Source organism: Ricinus communis, chromosome 1 (assembly GCF_019578655.1).
Source record: "Ricinus communis isolate WT05 ecotype wild-type chromosome 1, ASM1957865v1, whole genome shotgun sequence".
Lineage (NCBI taxonomy): Eukaryota > Viridiplantae > Streptophyta > Magnoliopsida > Malpighiales > Euphorbiaceae > Ricinus > Ricinus communis.
This window is the reverse complement of record NC_063256.1, coordinates 10,885,661-10,908,947: the sequence shown is the minus strand read 5'-3', so window position 1 is coordinate 10,908,947 and position 23,287 is coordinate 10,885,661. Positions and strand designations below refer to the sequence as shown.

Genomic DNA, 23,287 nt, shown 5'->3' with positions numbered 1-23,287 from the left:
ACAGTTTCATGGAAAAAAAAAGAAAAAGAAAAGAAATTTCTTCTGCAAAATATAAACAGGAAAATGAGTTGGATTAGTTTATGTTGAAATCCAAGAGCATAATACTTTGACAAAATTGTTCTGCCACTTTTCATGTGATACTGCTGCTAAATAAACAAACTTAAATTTAGGATCAGATTTTAATTTTTTTACTAATTTATCCAATAATTTAATAAAAATAGTTAATTCAACTAGTCGAATTCTTATATATTCTTTTTAGGTAAATCTACTTTTTTTTAAAATAGAACACATAAAAAAATATGAAAGAAAATTAACTTCATTTACTTATTCTAATACGTAAATGTGAGATCAACGCTAAAGAATAAAAAAATTAATTTTCATTTTCTTACTTTATTTTTTATGCTTTCTATCATTTTATTTTATTTTCCCTTCTCTCTCCTTTATCTATTTCTACTTTCCTTTCTCGTTCTTTTTGAAAAAAAAAAAAAAAACTCAAGTTCAATTTACCAAATTTAGGATACCAGTGAATCGATTAGTAGGATACCTACTTTCCTGAATATAGTAAAAAATTTAGGTAGCTACCCACAAGTACATTATAATTTTTTTTTTCTTTTAAAAAGACAGTGAATAAAATAATAAAAAAAGAGAAATATAATTCTCAATCAAAATATATAATTACACTACAAAATGACAAATTCTAAGAAGCATAAACTCACATGCGTTTTATTGAAATATATCAAAAGTCAGTAACAACAAGCATCTATCATTGAAGAATCGTCAAAAAGGTCTGGTTTTATACTAGGAGTGGCATTGTCCAATAATTGGTAAGATTCTAAAATGAGAACTCCTATTCGGAGAAGCCTGGTGTGCCCTCCATGTTAATCTGTTTCTATTCCTTACAATAGTGAGTCTAATTCCTACTAAATAAAACAGAAATTCTTTAGGCTAGGTGGCCAAAAACTCTCTTATGACTAAGTGAGAGGGAATTTTTTTTGTGACTACTGTAGTTAGGCCTGACTAATAGCGGATTTCGACTCATAATCCAACCGTAGTCGGACTGATTAAAATCGGAATGAAACTGAGCTCAAATTGGAATTTGAAGGGGCTGGTTCAAGATCAGTTAATTTTCATTTAGAATTGAAACTGGCATCCGATTCCTAACTCGTGAGAAAAAAAATTTATTAGTTTAGACTATATAAATATATAATTTATTTATTATTTAGAACATCTCTCTATGATTATATATTAATATAGAATTATCTTTTTCTAATTTTTTTTTTAGAATTGCTATATACATACACGATCTCATTTTTTAAATATTATTTTCTATGGTTTTCTACATCATCAGGTACACTTTATTAATATTTATTCTCTTTTTTTAATTGTTGAAATTGGTCGGTTCCGAACTTGTCTAAAATTGCCAAGGAGGGATTTAGGGGATCCATGTGCCATAGACCGTGAACCCGCGGCTATGAATCGAAGCCGGAGGTTCATAAACCATGACTAGGCCTAACTGCTGAATACAAGTATGAATATGGACAATCTGATTTTTGCTAATTCAGAATAAGAAATTTAAAAGAGAAAAGGATTCTATGACAGAGAGGTGTTACTTTGTTTATATGAATTACTAGTATACATATTAGTTTTAAATATGAAGTAATAGTAATTATGTACCTGAGTGAATATGAAAAATTTCAATCCCTTTATTTTAGTGGGTACCTGTTAGTATTAGGCGTTTAATCCGCCTTTTGATTACTTGATTTAGGAGTTTGATAGTTAAGCAAGAGTTATTTGTCGAAAGTTATACTTAAGAGGTCTGGCTAAAAAGTTGGCACAACTTGATGAGGTCAGTCCTCTAGTTCACAGTAACAGGTGTCACGCATCCCTTAGCTGGACAAACATATATATCTCCATTATCAATCTTTGATAACAAAACTAGTGAATTCTAAGAAATAAAAATAATAATAATAAAAGAATTCGCTTTAGATTCGTTCAAACAAATCTAAATCTCCTAGCAGAACATGAATCATTTTTAATGAGATAGAAGCTTTTTGCATTTTCTTCTAATGCCTTTGAGAAGAGATTAATCATAGAATTTCTAGCATAGCTTGAGTGACATTCTTAAAGGAGATACTATGCCTTTAGTTTGGAGATTTACATCCCGCTTTTTTTTTTCCATTTATGGAAAATATATTTGCATGAGCTTGCAGGAGGCGCGTGAAGTCTAACTTTTTATTGAGCGTGTAGTTGTTTTATTTTCTAAGTTTCTCTAAAATTTTTTAAATTGTCATTTTATTCCATGCTCTTACTTTTTAGTTTTGTTGAAGTTGGACCTATCTAATTTGGTCGAGTTTAAAAGTGTGCAGTATTCGATTATAATCGAAAGATCAAACTGAATAACAAATTTAGTTTAGTTTTTATAAAATTGGTTTAGTTTTTTATTTCAAGTTTGAAAAATTTTGAAAATATTGATTTGATTTTACGAGAAAAATATCGACAAAACTGCGCTGAACGATTTTATGCTTAGATATGTTAAATAGTTACTTTTTAGACCAACACGCTTTTATTCTCCTTCTTTGTGTCCCAGGTTAGGAAAAGGTGTATTCTAGCCCTTAATGTTTGATGTGAAATGCAAATTAACTCTTAAACTATTCTTAAGTACAATTAAACCCTTAGTCATTAAAAAATGTGGAGTATATGCCCCTCATCAAACGGAAAGTTAAACTACCGTGTTGCGTCAAATTTCTTTTAAATTTGGGACTCATTACAGTACACGTCACCACATTTCTTCTTCCTCCTCTTCTTTCTCTATAATACCCTAATTTTTCTCTCAATATCCACATTTTTTTCAAAAGAAATACTCTTTTCTTTTTGGTTGAACAAAACAAATACTCTTTTTTACTAAAGAAAATTCTCTTTCTTGAACACACTTTAACCATAAATAGTCTTTCTTAAACTCACCTGTGCACATATATAACTAATTATTCGACCAACAATTTTATCTTGTTTCTCCACTAAAAAATGCATGTCAGATAAAGGCTACATCTCAAGTTATTTTCTAAGAACATGTTGATCCAATGTTACCTGCGACCAAGATAATTCCAATCTCATTTTTCCGACTCATATTTTCACTACCCATATTCTGCAACCCATCAAATATGAACAAGAAGAACCACCTTCTTTTCTTATCATTCCCTTGTTCACTAACTACATAAAATCTGCACATCATACTATTGAAAAGACAAAAGTTATTCATGCTCATTTAATTAAAACAACTTTATTTAACTCTGATATTGTTGTTGCTAATTCTTTACTTGATTGGTAGCGTGAATCTTGTGCTTTGTTTTATGCCTTGGAAGTGTTTGATACAATTCCTGATTAAATTTTTATTTAGTGAAATATTATAATTTCTGGTTATACTCGTAATTTATTTAAAGGTGGCTAAGAAATTTCTTTTGGGTTACATAATGGTAAGAAAAAAAATAATACATAAGAAAATCAGTCATTCTAATGACATCTTGTAAAATTAGAGCGAGCTCAAATCATTGCTACAGTTTACGAACTTCATTAATAATGCCAATGGAGACCAGATGCAACGGCAAAGATGAGAAAGAGGAGAAGACGTCATAACTCACTGGAGAAGGAGGAGCCAACTCGTGACTCAGCTGCAATTGCTACTGCTGCAGTATTGTTGAAGAACTAGTAATATGAGGATAGCGATATTGTTGCAGTTGTTGCTACTTCAAGGACGACATGGACTAGTTGAACAACGATGAGCCTATTGGTTCTTTTTTCTTTTAAGTGGATTTGATTTAGTGCGGAAGATCCTTTGCACTGCTTGTTTATGAGAAAAAAATAGAAGAAGAAAAGTACAAGAAAAGAAAGGGAAGAAAATAAAGAAAAGCAGCAAGAATAAAAGGAAGGAAGGAAATGAAGAAAAAGAGAAGGGAAGCTGATATGGATTGGGTCTCATGTGATTTTTGCCAACTCACTTTGACACTCAACTAATTGTATTGCCACCTCAATTAGGTAAAACAGACGTTAACTTCATTTCACAGTGAAGGGCTTAAATTTTATATTTTTGCTACACTAAGGGCTTATTTGTGCTTAAAAATAATTTAAGAGCTAATCCGCCAATTTTACTAAACATTAGAGGTAAAAATGCACCATCTCCCGTCCCAGGTTTGATCCTCCAAGGCTGAAGTTTTAAAAATTCTTTCTCTTTTTTCTCCTTTTTTCTTGTTTTTATCCTTCTCTTTTTTCTTTTTCTTTTTTGTAGTTTTTGATTTTTTAGTTTTAAAATTTATTTTTCTTTTTTCTCCTTCTCTTTTCTTTTGTAATTTTTGAATTTTTTCTTTTTCAATTTAGTTAAATGTTATTTACAAATATCATATTATTTTCTTATTGATTTTATTTCATGTAATTTTTTAATTAATTCTTTATTTTCAATTACATAAAATAATGATTTTTAAACTTTCACATAAAATTATGTTATTTACACATCATATTATTTTCTTATTAATTTTATTTCATTTAGTTTTTTAATTAATCTCTAATGTTCAATTACATAAAATTATGGTTTTTAAACTTTAAGATATTTTTATTTTTTTTGTAATTTTGATTTTTTCAGTTTAATTAAATATAGTTTGCCCGTATCAAGTAATATCGTAATCCTATTAATTTTATTATATATAATCTATTATTTAATTTCTTTAGTTTCAATTACTTTAAAATTATGGTTTTTAAGTTAAAAAGGTAATTTTTAGTTTTTATAATTCATAAGAATATATATATATATCTACCATTGAAATATTATATAAATGGTATAACATAGTAAATTTATAGTTAGTTCATGAAACAGATTCAATTATATTTATAAATTAATTTGGTCTATAAAAAATAAAAATAAAAATAGTTATTCAATTTAAAATAACAAAATCAGTTGAAATGTATAATGGTGGTATTGAACCTGGTCTGTAGCTGAAAGTGAAAGATATCATACATCAAGCTAAATTGAATAATGTATTATATAAAGAATCAACATTAAATAGATAAACTAAATATCGAACCAAACCAAATCATTTTGGTTCGATTCGATTTTTAGTTTCTGATATTTTCGGTTTGGTTTAGATTTATAATTTTTATATAAGTTTAGTTTGATATTTCAGTTTGATTTTTATACTGAATCAACCGATGCACACCCCTAGTTGGGCTTGTGATTTTTTTGTATAATATCATCATGCAATGAAATGATATTTAATGTATCAGAAATTTTCCTTCCTTTCACACTATAGATTAATTTGGTGGCATGAATTAATGAGATAAAGGAGACAAAGCAAAGTGAAAAAATTAAAGAATATATACAGATATTGTAGAAAGATTAATTAATTTTTAAATTTTTTATTATAAATTATATGTCTATAAGTTAATACCATGAGCGAGTTAAATTAGTATCGATTATTTATTAGTTTAAAAGTTTATTAAAATAAAATTGAATGAATTTAGTGTTTAACAATGAATTATAAGATTAAAATATAATTTTAAATTACTAATTTAGTACTTATATTATATTAATTTATAAAAAAGGATAATATTTAGTTATATAAAACTCAATGAGACTTTAAGTATGATGAATAAAATACTTTATTGCCTAATTTGTGTACTCCACTAAACTTCAGGGGTGAATAGAATTTAGCCCAAAGTAGTCCGACGTGACTTTTTGAGTAAACGCAAAGGGTATGTCTGTAGCTTTAAAAACACTTTTAAGGCTGCAAACACGAATACTATATGTTAGGTAGATAAATAGTCAAGAAAAGTCCACTTGGTCAAACTTCAATTTATTATTCTTATTATTATGGTAACAAATATAAATAAGTCTTTCAACTTTTGACCAATCCTAGATCTTAAAATAATTTAGTTACATTTATAAAATTTAGAAAATAGAATAGTTATATTGTTACAGTTAATTTTGTTTATTTTACTGTGTAATGGTAAGAAACTATATTAGTTTTAGGTGCTGTTTTTTGTAATTTATTTATTTTTTTTACATATAAATAAATATTACTTTTGTATTTTAATAAACAAAAATAAAGATAATAATTTTTTTTTGCTTTAATAAAAAATAAAAATTAACGTCATTGTGATTATCTAAAAAATTAGCTCTATTATATAGTTTAAAGATATAAATATTTAAAATTTGAATACTTCATTAGTTGTATATTTGTGTGTTGCGCCAGTGTTATTATTGTTTTAATTATAAAATTAAAATAATAAATATAATATAATAATTTTTTATATTTGATATTAATCTATAATTTTTTAAATATAATAACAAACTAATTATATTTAAATATATTTTTAATTTTTAAAAATTTTATTATTACAATAATATTGTTTTCAAAATACTTATTTATAATTTTAGTATTGTATAAATTAATATTATTGATAATACTATTTGTTATTAAATATAATATTAAAAATTTATTTTTTAGAGTTAGAATTATTATCTAATTGGAAAACTAATGTATTAATTAATATAATATTAAAATATATTATTTTTTTAGAATAGAATTAGTATCATTATCTGATTAGGAGATTATTTATTAGTTAATATAATATTAAAATATAATTAATATGCTATTTTTAGAATAGGATTAGAAAACTATTTATTAGTTAACATAATATTAAAATATAATAAACATGTTATTTTTAGGATTAGAGTGAGTGTTTAATTAGGAATGTAATTTATTAATTAATACATTAATAGAATAAATTGTAAAATTAATTATAAGCTTGAATTTTGTGTGTCAAAATAAATATTTTACGTGTCATAAATTAAGCACACGTGTTAAAAATATTTTAGATAAAAAATTTATTTTTTTGAGAAGAAAGTTCTTTGTAATCTAAAGACTTGAGTTATGATATATTAACCCAAAAAAAAGAAGGAAGAATAAAATAAAGTGATAGTGAATCATCAAATCAAATAGAAGTAATATTAGTCCTCAAATTAAATTAGTTCTTGAAATTATTCATATGCAAATGATAAAATTCCACCCAGTTATTAGTTTTATTCCACAAATACAAGACTGCAACTAAATGGGTCATGGCGTAGGCTTATTCCAAAATGATCTCTTCAATGGTGAAAACTATTAACAACCACCGTTATGAAATTTAGTTGTTATTTAAGATGTATTACGTGTCTTATTAATTTTTTTATTTTTTTATTTTTAAGTATTCATTATTTAATTAATATTTTCTTATTTATTAAATATTGAATTGACTGAGTCGCTTTTGTTGTAATCGAAACAATATTTTTTAATGGTATTTAAATATTAGAATTTTTATACTATTTTGTTGGACTGGCTCTAGAGTTCATATTAACAAGGCGCCTTTCTTGTATTCTATATAAATAAGTTGCTACCTTTGACCAAAAAAAGAAAAACTTAATGGATTATGATTTGAAATTCCAGCACTTCTGGTAAGGTTTGTCTTGAGAAATACTGATCTTATATGTTATGCACATTCTTAAAACAAATTATGCTATTAGATGGCAGATTAACTAATGAACAGTTTATTAATTCAATTTCATTATAAGAGAATTTTTTTTATCTAATATTTAAAATTAGTCTAATTAGTTTAGCGTATGTCGGATATAACTGTTGTAAAATAATAAAATTTAAATTAATTAAGTTAGAAAAAATTCCTATCACATATAGTGAAGCTGTGAATTTTTAAATGAGTAGATCTGTAATGAATTATTTGGGTTTTTAAACACCATAATTAGAAGTTCAATAAAGGACAGTATTGCCCTCATAATACTAATATTTTGCTTTAATAATAAGGGGTATTTTGTGAAACCAAAAATTGAAGATGTGCCCACTGCCAATCAAAAATGTGGGCAGCTTAAAAAACTCAATAAGAAGAGAATCTCTATATTACAATGCTAAGTTTGTCAGTAGTCTATTCCTGATAACTCTTTCCTCAAAATCAATCAACCAATCAATCATTTTCTCACAAACCAAACAAGAAAAACCTGCATACTCCCCATGAAAAAACCATTAGAAGAATCCCAAGAAAACGAAGACAACAATGACGACAAAAATTTAGCTGTATGGGATTTAGGCAGCCCATTATACGACTCATATGAGGTGGTATCACTTAGCCATCTTATTGAACGCCACCTAATGACCCTTCCATCTCTTGGATCAAGAAAGCTGTCCAAGAAAATCTTTCCACCACCGTTCTCCGACAACGTAGTCCCTGCCACCCTTCCAGCGAGCTCCGCCGAAAAGGATACCCTTGATCGGCCATCCTTAGCTAAAACTTTGAGAGAATTTATAAGGGTAAAATTGTGGAGGAAGAGGAAGAATGGAGTTGGAGACACGAAAGATGATGAAAAGTCCAAGAAGTTGAAACCTGGAGTTCTTCGTGGTTTCTCTAATAGGTTTGGTTTGTGAATTGAGAAAGATATGTAGAAATTTATAATATAAAGAAAAGAGATATAAAAAGAAACAGGTAAGGAATCTTGCTTTTCTTGTATGAAGATTAAGACTATTTACGTAGTTTTGATTCTTGTTTTGTTTGTCTGCCATTAAGAATGTTCCAACTGTACGTATATGTAGAGATATGTCTCAACATCTGTTCTGGATCTCTTTCTTCTCTAGAGAATTTATTATTGTGTTCATGAAGTACATTGTCATTGCCATCGTCATTGAATATAAGTAGCATGCATTTAGATAACAAGGTAACATGGATCCAACTTATTGGCTTTGCATTTTGGCATGAAATCATTTGTTAATTAAAGAATTAACTCAGCAACAAAAACATATATAATTATCGATGCCACAAAAAAAAAAAAAAAAAAAAAAACATGTCGGTTGATGATGATGATGATGAACGGAGCCAAACCACATTTAAAAATCTTGAAATTGCAGAATTCTTTTAGGTTTCTATAAAATTAAAGTACGCAAACATCTAGAGAAGAATTTCTTGCCTAAAGCTATTAATTGAAGGTAGGCCCATGACGAACCAATTTAAGAACGAAATGTATTAAATCTGTGTACTAAACACTTTTCTAGTTTTGCAGTCTGCTTCAAAAGATAATATATTAAGTCTGTATATTAAAAATAACAAAGGGAAAGGATTTACCAAATTTGTTAATTGTTCTTCTGCATCAATAATTATATATGACAACCAAAACCATTGAATCTGACAAGCTTATTAGTGACCTGTCTTTTCTGCTTCTGTTGTTATTTTACATAGACGATGTCAAGTCAATGAAAGACTAGTTCCGCAATAAAGAAGAAAAATTTATTGAAAACTAGTGAAGCAAGAAAGACATGAAATCATTTTGGTGCTGGTTGACAATATTATAAGTCTACTGGCATAAACTTGTTGACAGTGAAAACTTCAGTTCGCAATTCGTGTTGTATGTGCGCCTACGTCCAATTAATGGTGGGATTAAAAAGATATTTTTTAAAATATTATTATTAAAATATATAATCTTATTTAATATACATCAAAAACAATACATAAATGAATATATTATTAGCATTAAATAATTAAAATATATATTAATTATCAGCAGTTCAACATAAAACATTCTTAGTATTTTAGCCACCAACCAGCTGACTGTTTTAGCAAGTCAACTCGCTCCTTGAACCTTTTTATTTGTAATGCTTTCTAAGTGATTTTGTTTAAAATAAAATATTTTTATTATTGATTTTTAATTAGTTTATTTTTTTTTTTAATTTTATAAGTAAAGATGACCGGTAACCTGTTAAATTCTCAAAATAATTAATATTTTATGAAATATGATAATTTTTTTTTATATTTTTTTATAAAATATACTAATTTTTTTATAAGTGTTACTAGTAGTTGTGAAAAAATAAATGATATTACGAAAAGTAAGAGATTTAGTTATTTATAAAAAAATTAATAAATTTATAAAAAATACTAAATATTTTATAATTGCGAAATATATTGTTTAATTTTAAAAAATGATAATCCTTTTCATATTTTTAACAAATTATGCTATTTTTTTTGTAAGTGTTACTAGTTCGAAAAAAAATGATTAGTTTTGTAAAATTTAATGATTTATAAAAAAAAATGATAAATTTATAAAAAATACTGAATCTTTTGTAATCGCGAAATATATTGCTAAATTATGAAAAATGATAATTATCTTCATATATTTTATAAATTAAACTAAATTTTTTGTAAGAGTTGCTAGTCGCAAAAAAATAAAATGATATTACAAAAAATTGATTATTTTTATAAAATTTAAGAATTTATAAAAATAATGACAAATTTATGAAAAATACTAAATTTTATATAATCGCGAAATATATTGTTAATTTACAAAAAGTAAAAAAATGATTACTTTTGAGAAATTTAATAATTTACGATAAAATTAATAAATTTATGAAAAATATTAATTTTTTTGTATTTATAAAAAATGACAATATTTTTCATATTTTCTTACAAATTACATTATTTTTTCATTAGTGAAACTAGTTGTGAAAAAAATAAATGATATAATAAAAAATTAATATTTTTTTATGAAATTTAATAATTTATAAAAAGTTAGTAAATTTAAGAAAAATACTAAATTTTTTCATAATTACGAAATTTATTGCCGAATTACAAAAAAATGATAATAATTTTGATTTTTTTGTAAATTAAATTAATTTTTCTTATATTCTAAGGATACATTGATTTTTAAAACCACTTTCTATTACTTTAACAGATCTCATTTTAATTAGTAACCTGGAATTATATGTTATTAATTTTTTTTATAAAAAGTATGTAAATAAAAACTAGCAGTCATTATCTTATTATGGATTAAAACAAAGTAATCCTAGAATTTATTTATTTATTTACTTTTCTAAAGTTTAATAACAGTGTCATTATGCATTTCGTCGTGCAGTTTATTTTACAATATCATTTTAGATTTGCTTTTAAATTGTTAAGCATTTAGGCCCATCAGAATTTTCTAAATTAAGCTCAGTGCCACGCCACGTTGGGCTTTGCTATTATTGTTCGAGTTTTTCTTTCATTTAATGGTCTAATGTCTATTGTCTATAGGTGTTGATGGGTCATGAACCTTCTGGCTCGCCAAGCTAACAGGCTCCTATGATACTTGTTTCTTTCATGTCTCGGGCTGGCCGAATGACAGCACTTGTCAAACTCCGATTGGCAAAAGAGAAAGAAAAAGAAGATTTTTTACATAATTGAAAAATCATTTTTTATGACGTAAAATTTGAAAAAAAATTATTTATATATTTTTTTAAACTATAATTATAATATCATTTTTAATATTTTAAAATGTATTAAATAAAAAAATTAAAAGAATCGGAAAAATATTTGTTTTCAAAAAAGAGAATTAATGCCTCGTGAAATTTCTTCAAAAAGAAAAAAAGATGATAAAGTCAACTGTATGTGTCATGTTATTTTCTTTTGTGGTTTTCACTAACGTGTTTCTGTTCAGATCGGAATACTGCACAACTTAAAAGGATCTGAACTTCTGATCTTTGCTAGAAAACTCTTTAAAATTTAACCAGTGCAGCACAGTGGCTGTGATGGAGATAGAGAGATTGAGTTCATGCAGAGGAAAACCCAAGTGGGGAGTTTTATGAAATAAAATAAAAAAAGGGTTAGGAGGAATGGAAGAAACAAAAGAGCCCATACATATGGATCCAAGTCACAAGCTGCCAAACTGAAAAACAATCTTTCATCAGATTCAGTTGTGTGTTCCTGCTTTTAACACACAAAGCTGCCAGGTGTAGTTAAAGACTAAAAGGCTAATCTATAATTTCCCATTTTTGGTCTCATATCACATGTTCTATTACATTGTACTATGATTCTACCCTCTGCTTTGATTCTTCAGCAGCAATATGATTAATCCATCAACTCCTTATTTTATTGTAAATAAAAACATCTCAACTCAACTGGGGAATCACCAGCATTTGACTTCCATTTCATTTCACCACTAGTTTATTACCGGCAGTTGATTATAACACCCTCCTACCTCTATTAATAATGCCATTGTGGCCCTCTCTCTTTTTCTTTTTCTTTTTGAATAATAATAATAATAATAATCCTAAACCCGGAATCTCAAAGTTTGTACCTTATTGTCTGAATCTTATATCTCTAACTTTACAACAGGAGACTCACATAGGTGCCACTGTACGGAGAATATATTCCTTCCCCACATTTCCATTTTTGTTAAACCAAAGAATTACATCAAATAATAGTAAGCTTTTTCCCATTTATATTCTTTCTTTGTTTTTTTTTTTAATGAACATTTATATTATTTCAAAATTTAAATCTGCACGCCAAGGCATTCTAGTCAAAACAAACTGTTCAAATTCACCATTTTCAATTGAATTCATGCACATTGGTTATTCCAAATGATAGAATTGAAAAAAGGCTAAATGGTTGTAGTTTCTTTGTTTAAATGATTTTGGTCTATTTTTAAATTTTCTTTTAAAAAGAGAAAATATCACTTTTATTTCGTTAAGACAGGCACAGCTCACAGTGTAGATCGTTTATAATGTTCCAAAAATCTTGCAATGGGACAAAAGGATGTTAGGAGTTTCTTCAGCAATTACCAGACAGCCTCTTGTATGGTGCGATGATCTGAATGTTGGGTTGGTACTTCCTTTTTCTTTAGACACCTTTTTCTTCTTTTACAGATGGGTCGACTGTGAGGTTTAGAAAATATATGTGATGAAGAGTTGGTCGGTGTGGGGTAATTTCGTTTTGTAGTGGGCGAGAGAGAGAATGAGGAGGCCCTGGCTGGCGTGGCTCAAGTAAGACGGGGCCGAAACTAAAGGTTATGAATTAGAACGCATTTAAAATATAATTATTTCACCTAATTTTTAAAATTGTCAAGAAAATTAATTTTATTATTCGTATGAATGTTATAAATGATTAAAAATTTCTCTAATTTGCATCATTAGCAAAAAAGAAAAGGAACAAGGGAAAATGTGAGTAGAAACTGGATCAATCTAAACTAGATTGTAATAATAAGAGAAGCCGACAAGAAGAGCTTAGATGGCGAAAGAAAAGCAATTGAGCATGGAAAGAGTCATATTAATTTTCTATGATTTCAGAACTTACTTTTCTCTACACAAATTCAAGCAATATAAAGGAAGGTGTGTTTGGTGATTGCCAAATGCACACAATCCATGCCATAAAAGCCAAAAAGTACCTGAAGGAAAAGAAAAGAAAAGAAAACCCAATAATTGGATAGAAGAAACCCCCACCTCCTCCATAAATTGAAGCATCAAATCTCGTCCATTTTAATTGCTTGGCCTGCACCCAACTCGACAATTGGGTGTCTGCCATTAAATTTTAGCAACTCCCAGTTTGCAAAATTGGGGAGTGGGGGGGTTAAGAAAAATTGAATGGGAGATTTAATTAATTACACAGTGCTCCCCAAAAAGTCAAAACATGGATTGCTGGTGGCAGTGATTCAGAGATGGGAAAAGACAGTAATTAGGAGGTTTTTTATGGGTCCCACATGTGGAGGAGCAGGTGTATTGTTGTGGGGGTCCTTCCTTTGTTGTAAATTAGATTCATTTCTAACAGGCTACCCTTTCTCTCGCTCTCTCACCCAAACAAGACTTTGTCAGTCTTCCTGTTTTTTCTTTTTTATTTTGTTTTTTAAAATATTGTTATTAATTTATTATTTAGTCATCTCTTGTTTCTTTCTTTGCACTTCTTTTGACAACGGCCAAAACTATGCTTTTCTTTTTTCTCACTGGTCACTGCCGGGAAGAAACTGCAAAGGAAAATCTTGTATTTAATTAATAAAAAGAAAATAAAAGGGAGAGCGAATAAAGGCAAAGCTAAAGAAAAGGAGCAAACGCCATTTTCCCACACTGGCCAATACTGTTTTCTCTTTTCTTTTCACATGCTTTTCCCCTCATCTGCCATCTAATAATAAACACAAAATATGGTATCTAGTGACTAAAAAGAAAATATTATAATATTATAACATTCTCCTAACTATAACTATTGTATTTAATGATTGAGTGCAAATATTTTATTCAATTAAATATATATTCTTCTCTATTCAGCAAATTAATAAATAAATAGTATCTACATTTCTAGTTTAATTTAAGTAGTAAAGATATTTATTATTATGAAAAATTTATATTTAAATTCTTTATAAATTAGAAAAATAAATGAATAATATATTCTAAAAAATAATCGACTAGTATATATTTATTTATTAATTTATAATAGGTCCAAGCTATATAACAAAATCTTTTTATAGTCGCTATCAAAATGAAATATCACTTATTAGTGAATTTAAATTCAAAACCTATACATTCTAAAAGAAAACAATTATTGCAACTTGAATTAAATCTAAAATATTGATTTGCCTATTTAAACATAGTAAAGTTTCTTTTTCCATTAAAACAGAAAAAAGAAAAAAACAGAAGCAGCTTGTTCATGGTTGAATGTATAATAGCAGAGAGGAATCTTGTCATCTAAAAAGAAATGAAAAATAAAATATTGGCCGATTCCTGTAGAAGTCGCCGATCGTAACTTTTATAAAGCCCAGACAAGCGCCGATCCCTGTACCTTTGCTTTAAATTTAAACGACGCCGTTGAACAGTTATGTCACCTTTAAACGACATCATTTTCTTTTTTGCTTTGTTTCCTTTAGTTTTAACTATTGACTGCCCAACATTGAAAATCGATCCGTGGACTCGTCTAGGACTACTGGAAGCTCTCTCTCTCTTTCTCTCTGTTTGTGAACGAACAAACTAAAATAAAACAGAGTATAAACTCAGATTTCTCAGAAACACATAAACAAACTGAATTTCTTTTTCACAATTTCTAGGTTTCTCCACCCTATATTCCCGGGTCTTCTTAAAATTTTTCCATTCCCTGTTTGGTTACCAAGAAAAAGAAAGTAAACAAAGGCAACATTATACATAAGAAAGAAAAGATCCCTTCTTTGCTCCACACCTCGCTATTCCATCTTCTCTGCTATTCAAAGCTGTCATCTTTGTTTTAAATAAAAAACAGCTATTCAGCACTCAGTTGATCCCATTCTTCTTCTCTCTTTTTTTCTTTTTATTTTAATGGAAGCGTGAAAAAGGTCTGGTTTTTGTTTCATTTATGGGTTTTAGTCAGCTTTCGGAATATTTGAAGGGGTCGCTGTTCGGTTAGCTGGCTGGTTGGTTGGTTTAGCTTCTGATGTGTTGGTTTTTGTTTTTAAAAAGGAAAAATTGTTTATAATATTGGTATTTAAATGGTTCTAAAATGACGGATTCTACCAAAGTAAGACTGGTTAGGTGTCCAAAGTGCGAAAACCTTCTTCCTGAACTTGCCGATTACTCTGTTTATCAGTGTGGAGGTTGTGGTGCCGTTCTTCGAGGTACTTTTCTATTTCTTTTTTCTTTTTTTCCTGCTCAATCGTTTCTTTATTTCTTATTCTCTTTGTGATGGTCTTGTTTGCTTAGTAAGAAAGTTAGGGAAAAGTTTGGTTTTTGATAGTTGATTATGTAAGCACAAGTTGAACATTTCCTTTTTCTTTATTCATTTCTCAATTTATTATAATTTAATGATGGGTCGTGATTTTCTCTCTCAAATAGGTTTTCTTTCCTCCCATTATTTAAACATTTAAGTTTGATTTTTTTTTTTTAAATTAAAAATTCTTTTTTAAGTTCATTGCATTTGCTATCGACTTGATGCAATAATTATTGGTGGAGCATCAATCTTATATTTGGTAAAAAATTAGTTTTGATCTTCTTTATTAATTTTGTAATTTAGAGACTGGAATTCTTATATATATGAATTGCAGCAAAAGATAAAAATCCGGACACAGATACTGTATCACACAAGTCTGATGAAGCTCAACTTGTTGGAGTTGCTACTGAGTTGCAGAATTCCTTGGAAAAGGGAGTTGTGGAGTTGAGTGATACTTCGGAGGCGGATAATAAGTCAAATGCTGGTTCTTTGAGTTGTGATGAAAAGAATTCTGAGAAGAATGATACTGATAGATGTAGAAATCCATCTAAGGTTCCAAGCGGTAAATGGATTGTCGAAAATGATGCTGATATGAACATCGACAGAGATCATGTGGGCAATTCTGTGGGAAGAGATTATGACAATTTGAATTCTGAAATCAATCGTACATGCAGGCCTTGGAGATCTGGACAGATGTCAGGCCGGGAACGTGGGGAGAGAAGTGAAATGGAGGGGTTTCGGCGAGTCATGAGAGCGGAGGTTGAAGGTGTAAGATTTTCGACTTCAAATTACCTGGATGAGGGACCATCTAATTACAATTTGGATTCTTCTTATATTTATGGACAACCTTTAAGGAAACATGATGACCTTGATGGGACAAGCAGAGCTCAATATCTTGAAAAAGATCGAGCAGAGCTTCTCAGGAAACTGGATGAGCTAAAGGAGCAACTTAGTAGGTCTTGCGATGTAGCTGATAAACCCAAGGAGAAGGTCCCTCTTAACGGAAGGATGGGTCAATCAGATCCCTATACTGGTTCTGCTTCTGACACATGGTTTCCTGGTGGTTCATCAATGCCTGATAGGGCTTCAATGCAGTTTTTTGGGGCTGATAAACATGCTGGCAGGCCTCCTTATTTCCATCATCTCCCTGATTCATTTCCTTATACTAATGGCCATGAAATGTCTATGCACAATTTTCATCCTTCAATGCACAAGTCAAATCATATTCCTGGCTTTGGGGATCCATTTGGGCTAAAAACAGCTCCACATCAGTTATCTGGTCAATACCCATCTCATCAATACTTCTCTAGACATTACTTTGATATCAATTCTGATCCATTTGGGCCATACACATCCAATTCAAACTTTCACCAGCCTTCTTGTTCTTGTTTCCATTGCTACGAGAGACATCATGGAGTTTCAGCACCAGTTCCACCCACTGCTTTCAGCAATAAAAGATTCCCTGATGTTTTAAACAATCCCATGCTGTATCAACATGAAAACCGTGGGGCATTTGCCCCACATGTTCACAATTCCAGGACTACAGTTCCTCCACCACTGGATTTTCGTGGTGCTCAATCCCATGCAAGATGGCCAAGTGATCTTAACTCTGAAATGGGCGGTTTCGTTCGCTGTCGGCCTCGAAGAGTAGTCTTAGCCGGTGGTGGCTGTTGCTGCCAACCCATGGCTGGTGGTGCTCCATTTTTTTCTTGTTTTAATTGCTTTGAAGTGCTGCAAGTTCCAAAGAAAGTATTGCTTATGGGAAAGAATCAACAAAAGATCCAGTGTGGTGCCTGTTCTACAGTCATCGATTTTGCTGTTGTAAATAAGAAACTCGTGCTTTCTATTAACACTGAAGTAACACAAGTTCCCATTGAGGTTGACAATAGCTCTACTGAGATGATTAAAGAGAGCACTTCATATTCCCATGACCATATGAGCCGGATGAATACTAATTTCTCTTCTGATGATTATGATAATTCTGGTTATGACTTCCAAATAGTAGATACAGATCCAATTGCACTATTATCAGGCCAGGGTTTGAACTCAATGAAGCATCAGGAGATGAATGGTTTCCATACTTCATCTCTAAGTACGTCTGAAGATGAAAATAGTCCAGATGCTTTAATTGCTCCAAGAGAGATCATCAACTCTGCTCAGCAGCCAATTAAAGCTAGTCTATCTCCACCACCTCCTGGTTCACCTCTTCAACAACATTTTGATTTTTCTTCTAATAATAATAATGCAGTTAACCGGTTTGGGAAGGGAAACCGAAGCAGTCGCTCGGATCAGGAAAAAGTGATGACTAATAATAAAGCCACTACACGACAAAATTCTATGAAAGATTCATCTTTGGCTACTGAGATAGAGGTGCCATTCCATGAGTACTCTCATACTGGGGTGTCTCAAGATTCTGGTGATGCAAACAGAGAAGATAATCAGCTGAAAGTCAGCAAAGGGGGTGACTCATTTTTTGCAAACATTAAAAAGAGTTTTAAGGATTTATCCAGATCAAATCAAATAGATGACCGCAGTAGAAGTAATGTCTCTGTGAATGGCCATTTCATACCAGATCGTTTGGTTAAGAAGGCTGAGAAGTTGGCTGGACCAATCCATCCTGGACAATATTGGTGAGTCACATAGACATGCGTCTATTGTCAATGCAAAACAGGCATGCTAATGTCTCAACACCTTCATCCCCTAAAGAAAAGGAAAATATTACTGGTGATTAGGATTTTGAGCACCAAATCTGCTCTGCCTATAACCTTTGTTGTGCTTGACAGACCTTGAATAATATTTGTATATGGAAATTTGAATATTCTTCTAGTTTAATTAGTAGAAACTGGATGCTTTCTTTTTGCTCCTAAACCATGAAGACAGAAAAAGAAAAAAAAAATTGTATTTGACAATTTCCCTTTTGTTATGTTCATAAATCAGGTATGATTCCCGAGGTGGATTTTGGGGTGTCATTGGTGGGCCATGCCTTGGCATAATTCCTGTAAGATCATCTTAATTTAATTAGTATAAGCTTTAAGTTTTTCTAAATAACGATTTATGTAATTTTCATAAAAAGAATGCCATTTCTGCTGCAGCCATTTATTGAAGAATTCAATTATCCAATGCCAGAAGATTGTGCTGGTGGGAATACCAGTGTATATGTAAATGGGAGAGAACTTCACCAAAAAGATTTGGAATTGCTGTCTGGCAGAGGACTTCCTGCTGATAAGGACAGATCTTACATCATTGAGATCTCTGGAAGAGTCCTGGATGAAGACACTGGCAAAGAGCTAGATAGCCTTGGCAAACTTGCTCCAACGTAAGTGTCCTTTCTTTAATTGTCATGCACTCCGTTCATTTCACTTGTTAGTTGCTTGAGAATAGAATTTTCATTTTCATCCTGCACTGGCTGTCCAAGGGATCATGCCTGGCCTTATCAGGGGGAAATTGGGAAATTAAATGGTCAGAGTTGCATGCTGGGTTTATGCCAGAAAGTTGGTTTCTCCAGAATTGGATATGAGTCTCTTTCTGTTCAAATTCCTAACATATGTACTGGAATTGATTTATTTATTTAGTGATAAAATATGAAGTGCTGTTCAATTTTGTTAGCCAGAGATATGCCCTGAAGAATGGTAAAATGAGACTGCATTATAGTGGAGTAGACTATGATTATCATATTAGCATCTGTATTCATGCTGTACCCAGTGGAAAGACAGTACAGTTCTCATTGTTCTGGATGTAGACTGAGTAGATACATATCTTATAATTCTGGATATGAACTAAGTGATTTAGTCATAATTTGGTTTTTAATGCCGGTATTTGCTTGTCAGCAACAGCAAGCCTACCTCTCTGTTTGGATATATTGAAATGTCCTTAGTCAGAATATGGAGAGGTCCCTGTTCCAAAGTTTGCTTAGGCCTCTCTTCCTTGATTTTGGACAATAAACTCTAGTGCCATTTAGTTGCATAATATTAGTATAATATTTTTGAGTTGTTTAAACTTCCGTCTTCCTTCTAGTCATGGTTATCTTCTTTGAGTCTATTATGGAATTTGTAATCATAATCATCTAAAAATATGTGAAGAATAAGTTGACAAAAAGGAAGAACCATGCTCTAACGCTCTATCTTTCCTTTTTGAACAGAGTTGAGAAGGTAAAGCATGGATTTGGCATGAAGGTTCAGAAACCAGTTGCATAATGAAATCACAGCAGACGCAGAGTCCAACATTGCCTTACCAGCACGTGATAAATCACCATCTTAGCAAAATTGTTAGAAGGATATGAATTTCTTTTTTGCTTTTTCTTTTCCTTTCTTTTCCAGTGTAGTTGGATGGCACCCTCCATAAACATATAAAGCTTGATTTTCATCTTTTGATGATGCACTTCGAGTGTTATTCATATAGCTAAATGGACAGTCATTGTGCTCTCGATAAATTGCACTTGATGATGTAACTCTCCAATTCTTTTAAGATGCCGGTATTAGTATTTGTACATATCAAGATTGAAGTTGGTAACTATTTATCTGATGTAAACCCAGCAGCAAGGCAGGGAAGATTATGGTAATTGAATTACAGGCACTAAAATCCCAACAGATTTTGAGGAGGTTTACTCCAGATTGTTTCTGGGTCAGAGAGTTGACAGTTTGTTGATAATTGACCACTGATCTCTTTTTAACTCCCTCTGCTTAATCTTGAGGGAAGCAAATCACAAGCTAGTTTCCTAGTTTTAATATCTTTTTGTGGGAGTGTAATTTCTTGATGAAGAGTGCTTTGCTTTTGGTGGTAGGCCAAGTCCAGTGGCTTGAAGGATCGAATTTCTAAAGAGATCAGTAGCCTGCCCAATCATTACAGAAAGCAGAAAGACATGCACTTTGCTTGGTTTTTTGTTTGTGAAACACAGGGTGATTATCCTGAGGAACATGTTAAGTGGGCCTCCCTGTTGGGCTACAGTCTCTGTCAACCTGGTCCCATGTGATGCCAACGGAGCCCCGCATTTCAGATTGTCTTCTTTCTTTTCTTTCCATTTTTGTTTTTCCATCTCTCCGCAGCCAGGGGTTACAGGCTCTGTCTGGGTAATAACTAAACTTTGGGTTCATATATTTCAATTTATTTGTCCTTTTGGTCACCAGATTTGTACTTTCATATCACAAAGGATCATTCTTCCAAATTTCTCTCAAGTGACCGCAGGAAAATTGTATTATTTATATTTCTCTACGTTGCTGCTTCAGCAAGGTGGAACCAAAAAATTAGGTTTGTTTCAAAAAGAGTACCAAATTTTTAATTTCTTTTTTTTGGTAAACAAAGACCAACTGAAGATTAATCTACAGAGGTTTTGATTGTTTGAGAAAACATATTTCATTCAATCATATTCGGCCTTAAGAGTTATTTTCCATTCTTAATACCATTATAACATTAAAAATGGTATGATGGTCTAATAATTTCAGAATTTAATTGAAAACTGGCATTTCCTTTATATGCTTGTCTTGAGACAGTTTTAAAAGTAGAACATGATATTAACAAACTTTCTTATATTTTTCAATCATAAATTAAATATATTCCATTAAAATAACCACTTTGTGAATTGAATTTCACTTGGATTTTCTTAACAAATTTTTTAAAGAAATTCACGTTTGATACCCTTTTTGAGACAAATCTAAAATCCTTCAATTGCCAAAATAATGTGACTGTTGAGGTGACGTGTGATTGGAAATATAATTAGAATGTTCTTCCTTTGACCTCCACCAAACCAAAATTAGGAAAGCTGACCTCTCTACAGTTTAAATATAGAAGCATGGCGACCGAAAAGAAAAGTGAAAAGAAATTAAAATATGGTATCTATTTGAATCATAGCCCAAATTTTGGGTACTACCAAACATTTTAACCCCTTCACTCTAAGAAATAGGATAGAAAAGACGAGCGGGTTTGGCTGGAAAGGCCCTCTGATCGTCGTTTCATATTAAAGCTTTTGCCAATAGCAAAAGATAAGCCTCCCCCTCTCTTTTCTGGCTGGCTGGTCCCCGCAGTTTCAGGGATACCTTCCTTATCAAAAACCCACTCCACGCCCGGGCTGGTTTTTCCCTCTCTTAATACTAATGCTGTTTCGGTTGAGAACAAATTTGTCTTTTCAACCCGTACTAATTGCTTGCTACTCAATTAATTACACCCATACTAATATCACTTCCATTAAATTAAGCTAATTCAACGCATAATTTCATTAAAATTTGTCATAGTAACAACAATAATAATAGTAAAGCAACGTGATATATACTATTTTTATAAAATTATTTTTTAATTTTAAAATATTAAAAATATATTTTTATATATGTGAGATTAAAAATAGAGTATGAAGTATTATTTAATAATAATAATATTAATATTACTTACTTGTAAATAGAACCAACATGCTCCTTCTTGTAGCTATGGAGTTCATTTGCACGCTCTTTGCAACTGAAATATTTTGGATAATATCGATAACACTTAACAATACTATACTCTAATTATTTAATACTGCCTTTGGGGCCATGCACGTCACACGCAGCATACATCAAAAAGTTTGTTTAAACGTCTTCATTTAATTATTTAAATTTTCTATTCACGATTTCATTACAATTTTGACAGAAATTAAATTTTATAATATTAATAATTGCATCTTTCCATGTATACATCAAACATTAAATAGATAAGTTATTAATATATATTTATTAATACTAAATAATAAAATATATATCAATTGCTAATATTAAAATGTAATATATATTCAGCGCGAAGTAAAGAGATAAAAAATTATACTAAACTGATATTAATAAAAACATGCACTTTCATTTATTTATAGTATGAAGTCTAGTATATCTATACAATAAAAGAACCCAGTAATTAGAAGTTTTCACAGTTGAGAATAAGTTTAGAGTTCGAAAGCACCTCCCTCTTTCTAGAAAAAGCAATTGAAAAAAGAAAATCTATACAATAATCGATGTTGGACTTCCACATTGGACTCTGTGGTCGTCACTTAAACAGATTAATTTGTTATGGCTTAAATCTATATGGAAATAAAAAAAACGATGCATAATTACAAAATTAATTTTGGAGTGGGTGTTGTGTCGGTCCATTTTGGAGTGCCAATCCTGACAGAGGAGACATGCAATGCAAGAGCTTGAGAAGCAAACCTGAAATGAGTTAGCTTTCCTTTTAATTCCTCTCTATTACTGTTTGCATGTCCATATGATGATGAGTGAGAGAAATCAGAAAGTGAAGTGAATAGGGTCCACACGATGACATTTGAAAAATAAAAACCTTATAAAATTGGTTACCATAGATGAGATCTATGGTGGGAGAGGAGGACGTGGCACGTGCATCAGATCCCATTTGCAACTCTCCCCCCCACAAGCAATAAATAAAAATACAAACATAAACATATGATTCTACATCACAGAATATTGAAAATGGCCTCTCACATGCTTATAATCAGTTTATTATTTTTCATAGTATTTTTTCAGTCTTATTTAATTTCAGAAGATGAGAATGACTTACTTGGGCATATCATTTTAAATTATCAAATGAATGATTGAGTATTTTATATTAAATAAATAAAATATTGATGAATATTATTAACAGTTGAATACAATAGGTATTAAAGTTATAAATATTAAGTTTGTAGGCATATTGGTTTTTTTGTTAGAATACTGTATTCCAGTATTTGTCCTGTGCTTTGTTTCGCATCTTATATTTTACATAATTAAGCTTAATTATAATTTTAGTAAATTTTTTTCATTATTTAAAGAAAAAAGTATTATGAAATAGTAACATT

At 30.2% G+C, this 23,287-nt stretch overlaps 2 protein-coding genes across 3 annotated transcripts; both read left to right on the top strand.

Moving 5' to 3' along the window:
* Positions 1-7,902: 7,902 nt before the first annotated feature.
* Positions 7,903-8,687, top strand: LOC112536958. Its single transcript, XM_025159905.2, has one exon. The coding sequence runs from the start codon at positions 8,046-8,048 to the stop codon at positions 8,454-8,456; it is 411 nt and encodes a 136-aa protein (XP_025015673.2). The 5' UTR covers positions 7,903-8,045; the 3' UTR covers positions 8,457-8,687.
* A 5,862-nt stretch (positions 8,688-14,549) lies between these two features.
* On the top strand, positions 14,550-19,977 carry LOC8263563 (protein ENHANCED DISEASE RESISTANCE 4). Of its 2 annotated transcripts, XM_002533863.4 has the most exons (5): positions 14,578-15,397; positions 15,824-18,119; positions 18,427-18,487; positions 18,582-18,805; positions 19,628-19,977. In XM_002533863.4, exons 1-5 carry the CDS (start codon positions 15,283-15,285, stop codon positions 19,680-19,682), a joined length of 2,751 nt encoding a protein of 916 aa, XP_002533909.2. In that variant the 5' UTR covers positions 14,578-15,282; the 3' UTR covers positions 19,683-19,977. The 2 variants fall into 2 exon arrangements, with proteins under 2 accessions (XP_048232107.1, XP_002533909.2); XM_048376150.1 differs by lacking the exon at positions 19,628-19,977 and having other exon boundaries at positions 14,550-15,397; positions 18,563-18,667.
* Positions 19,978-23,287: the final 3,310 nt, after the last annotated feature.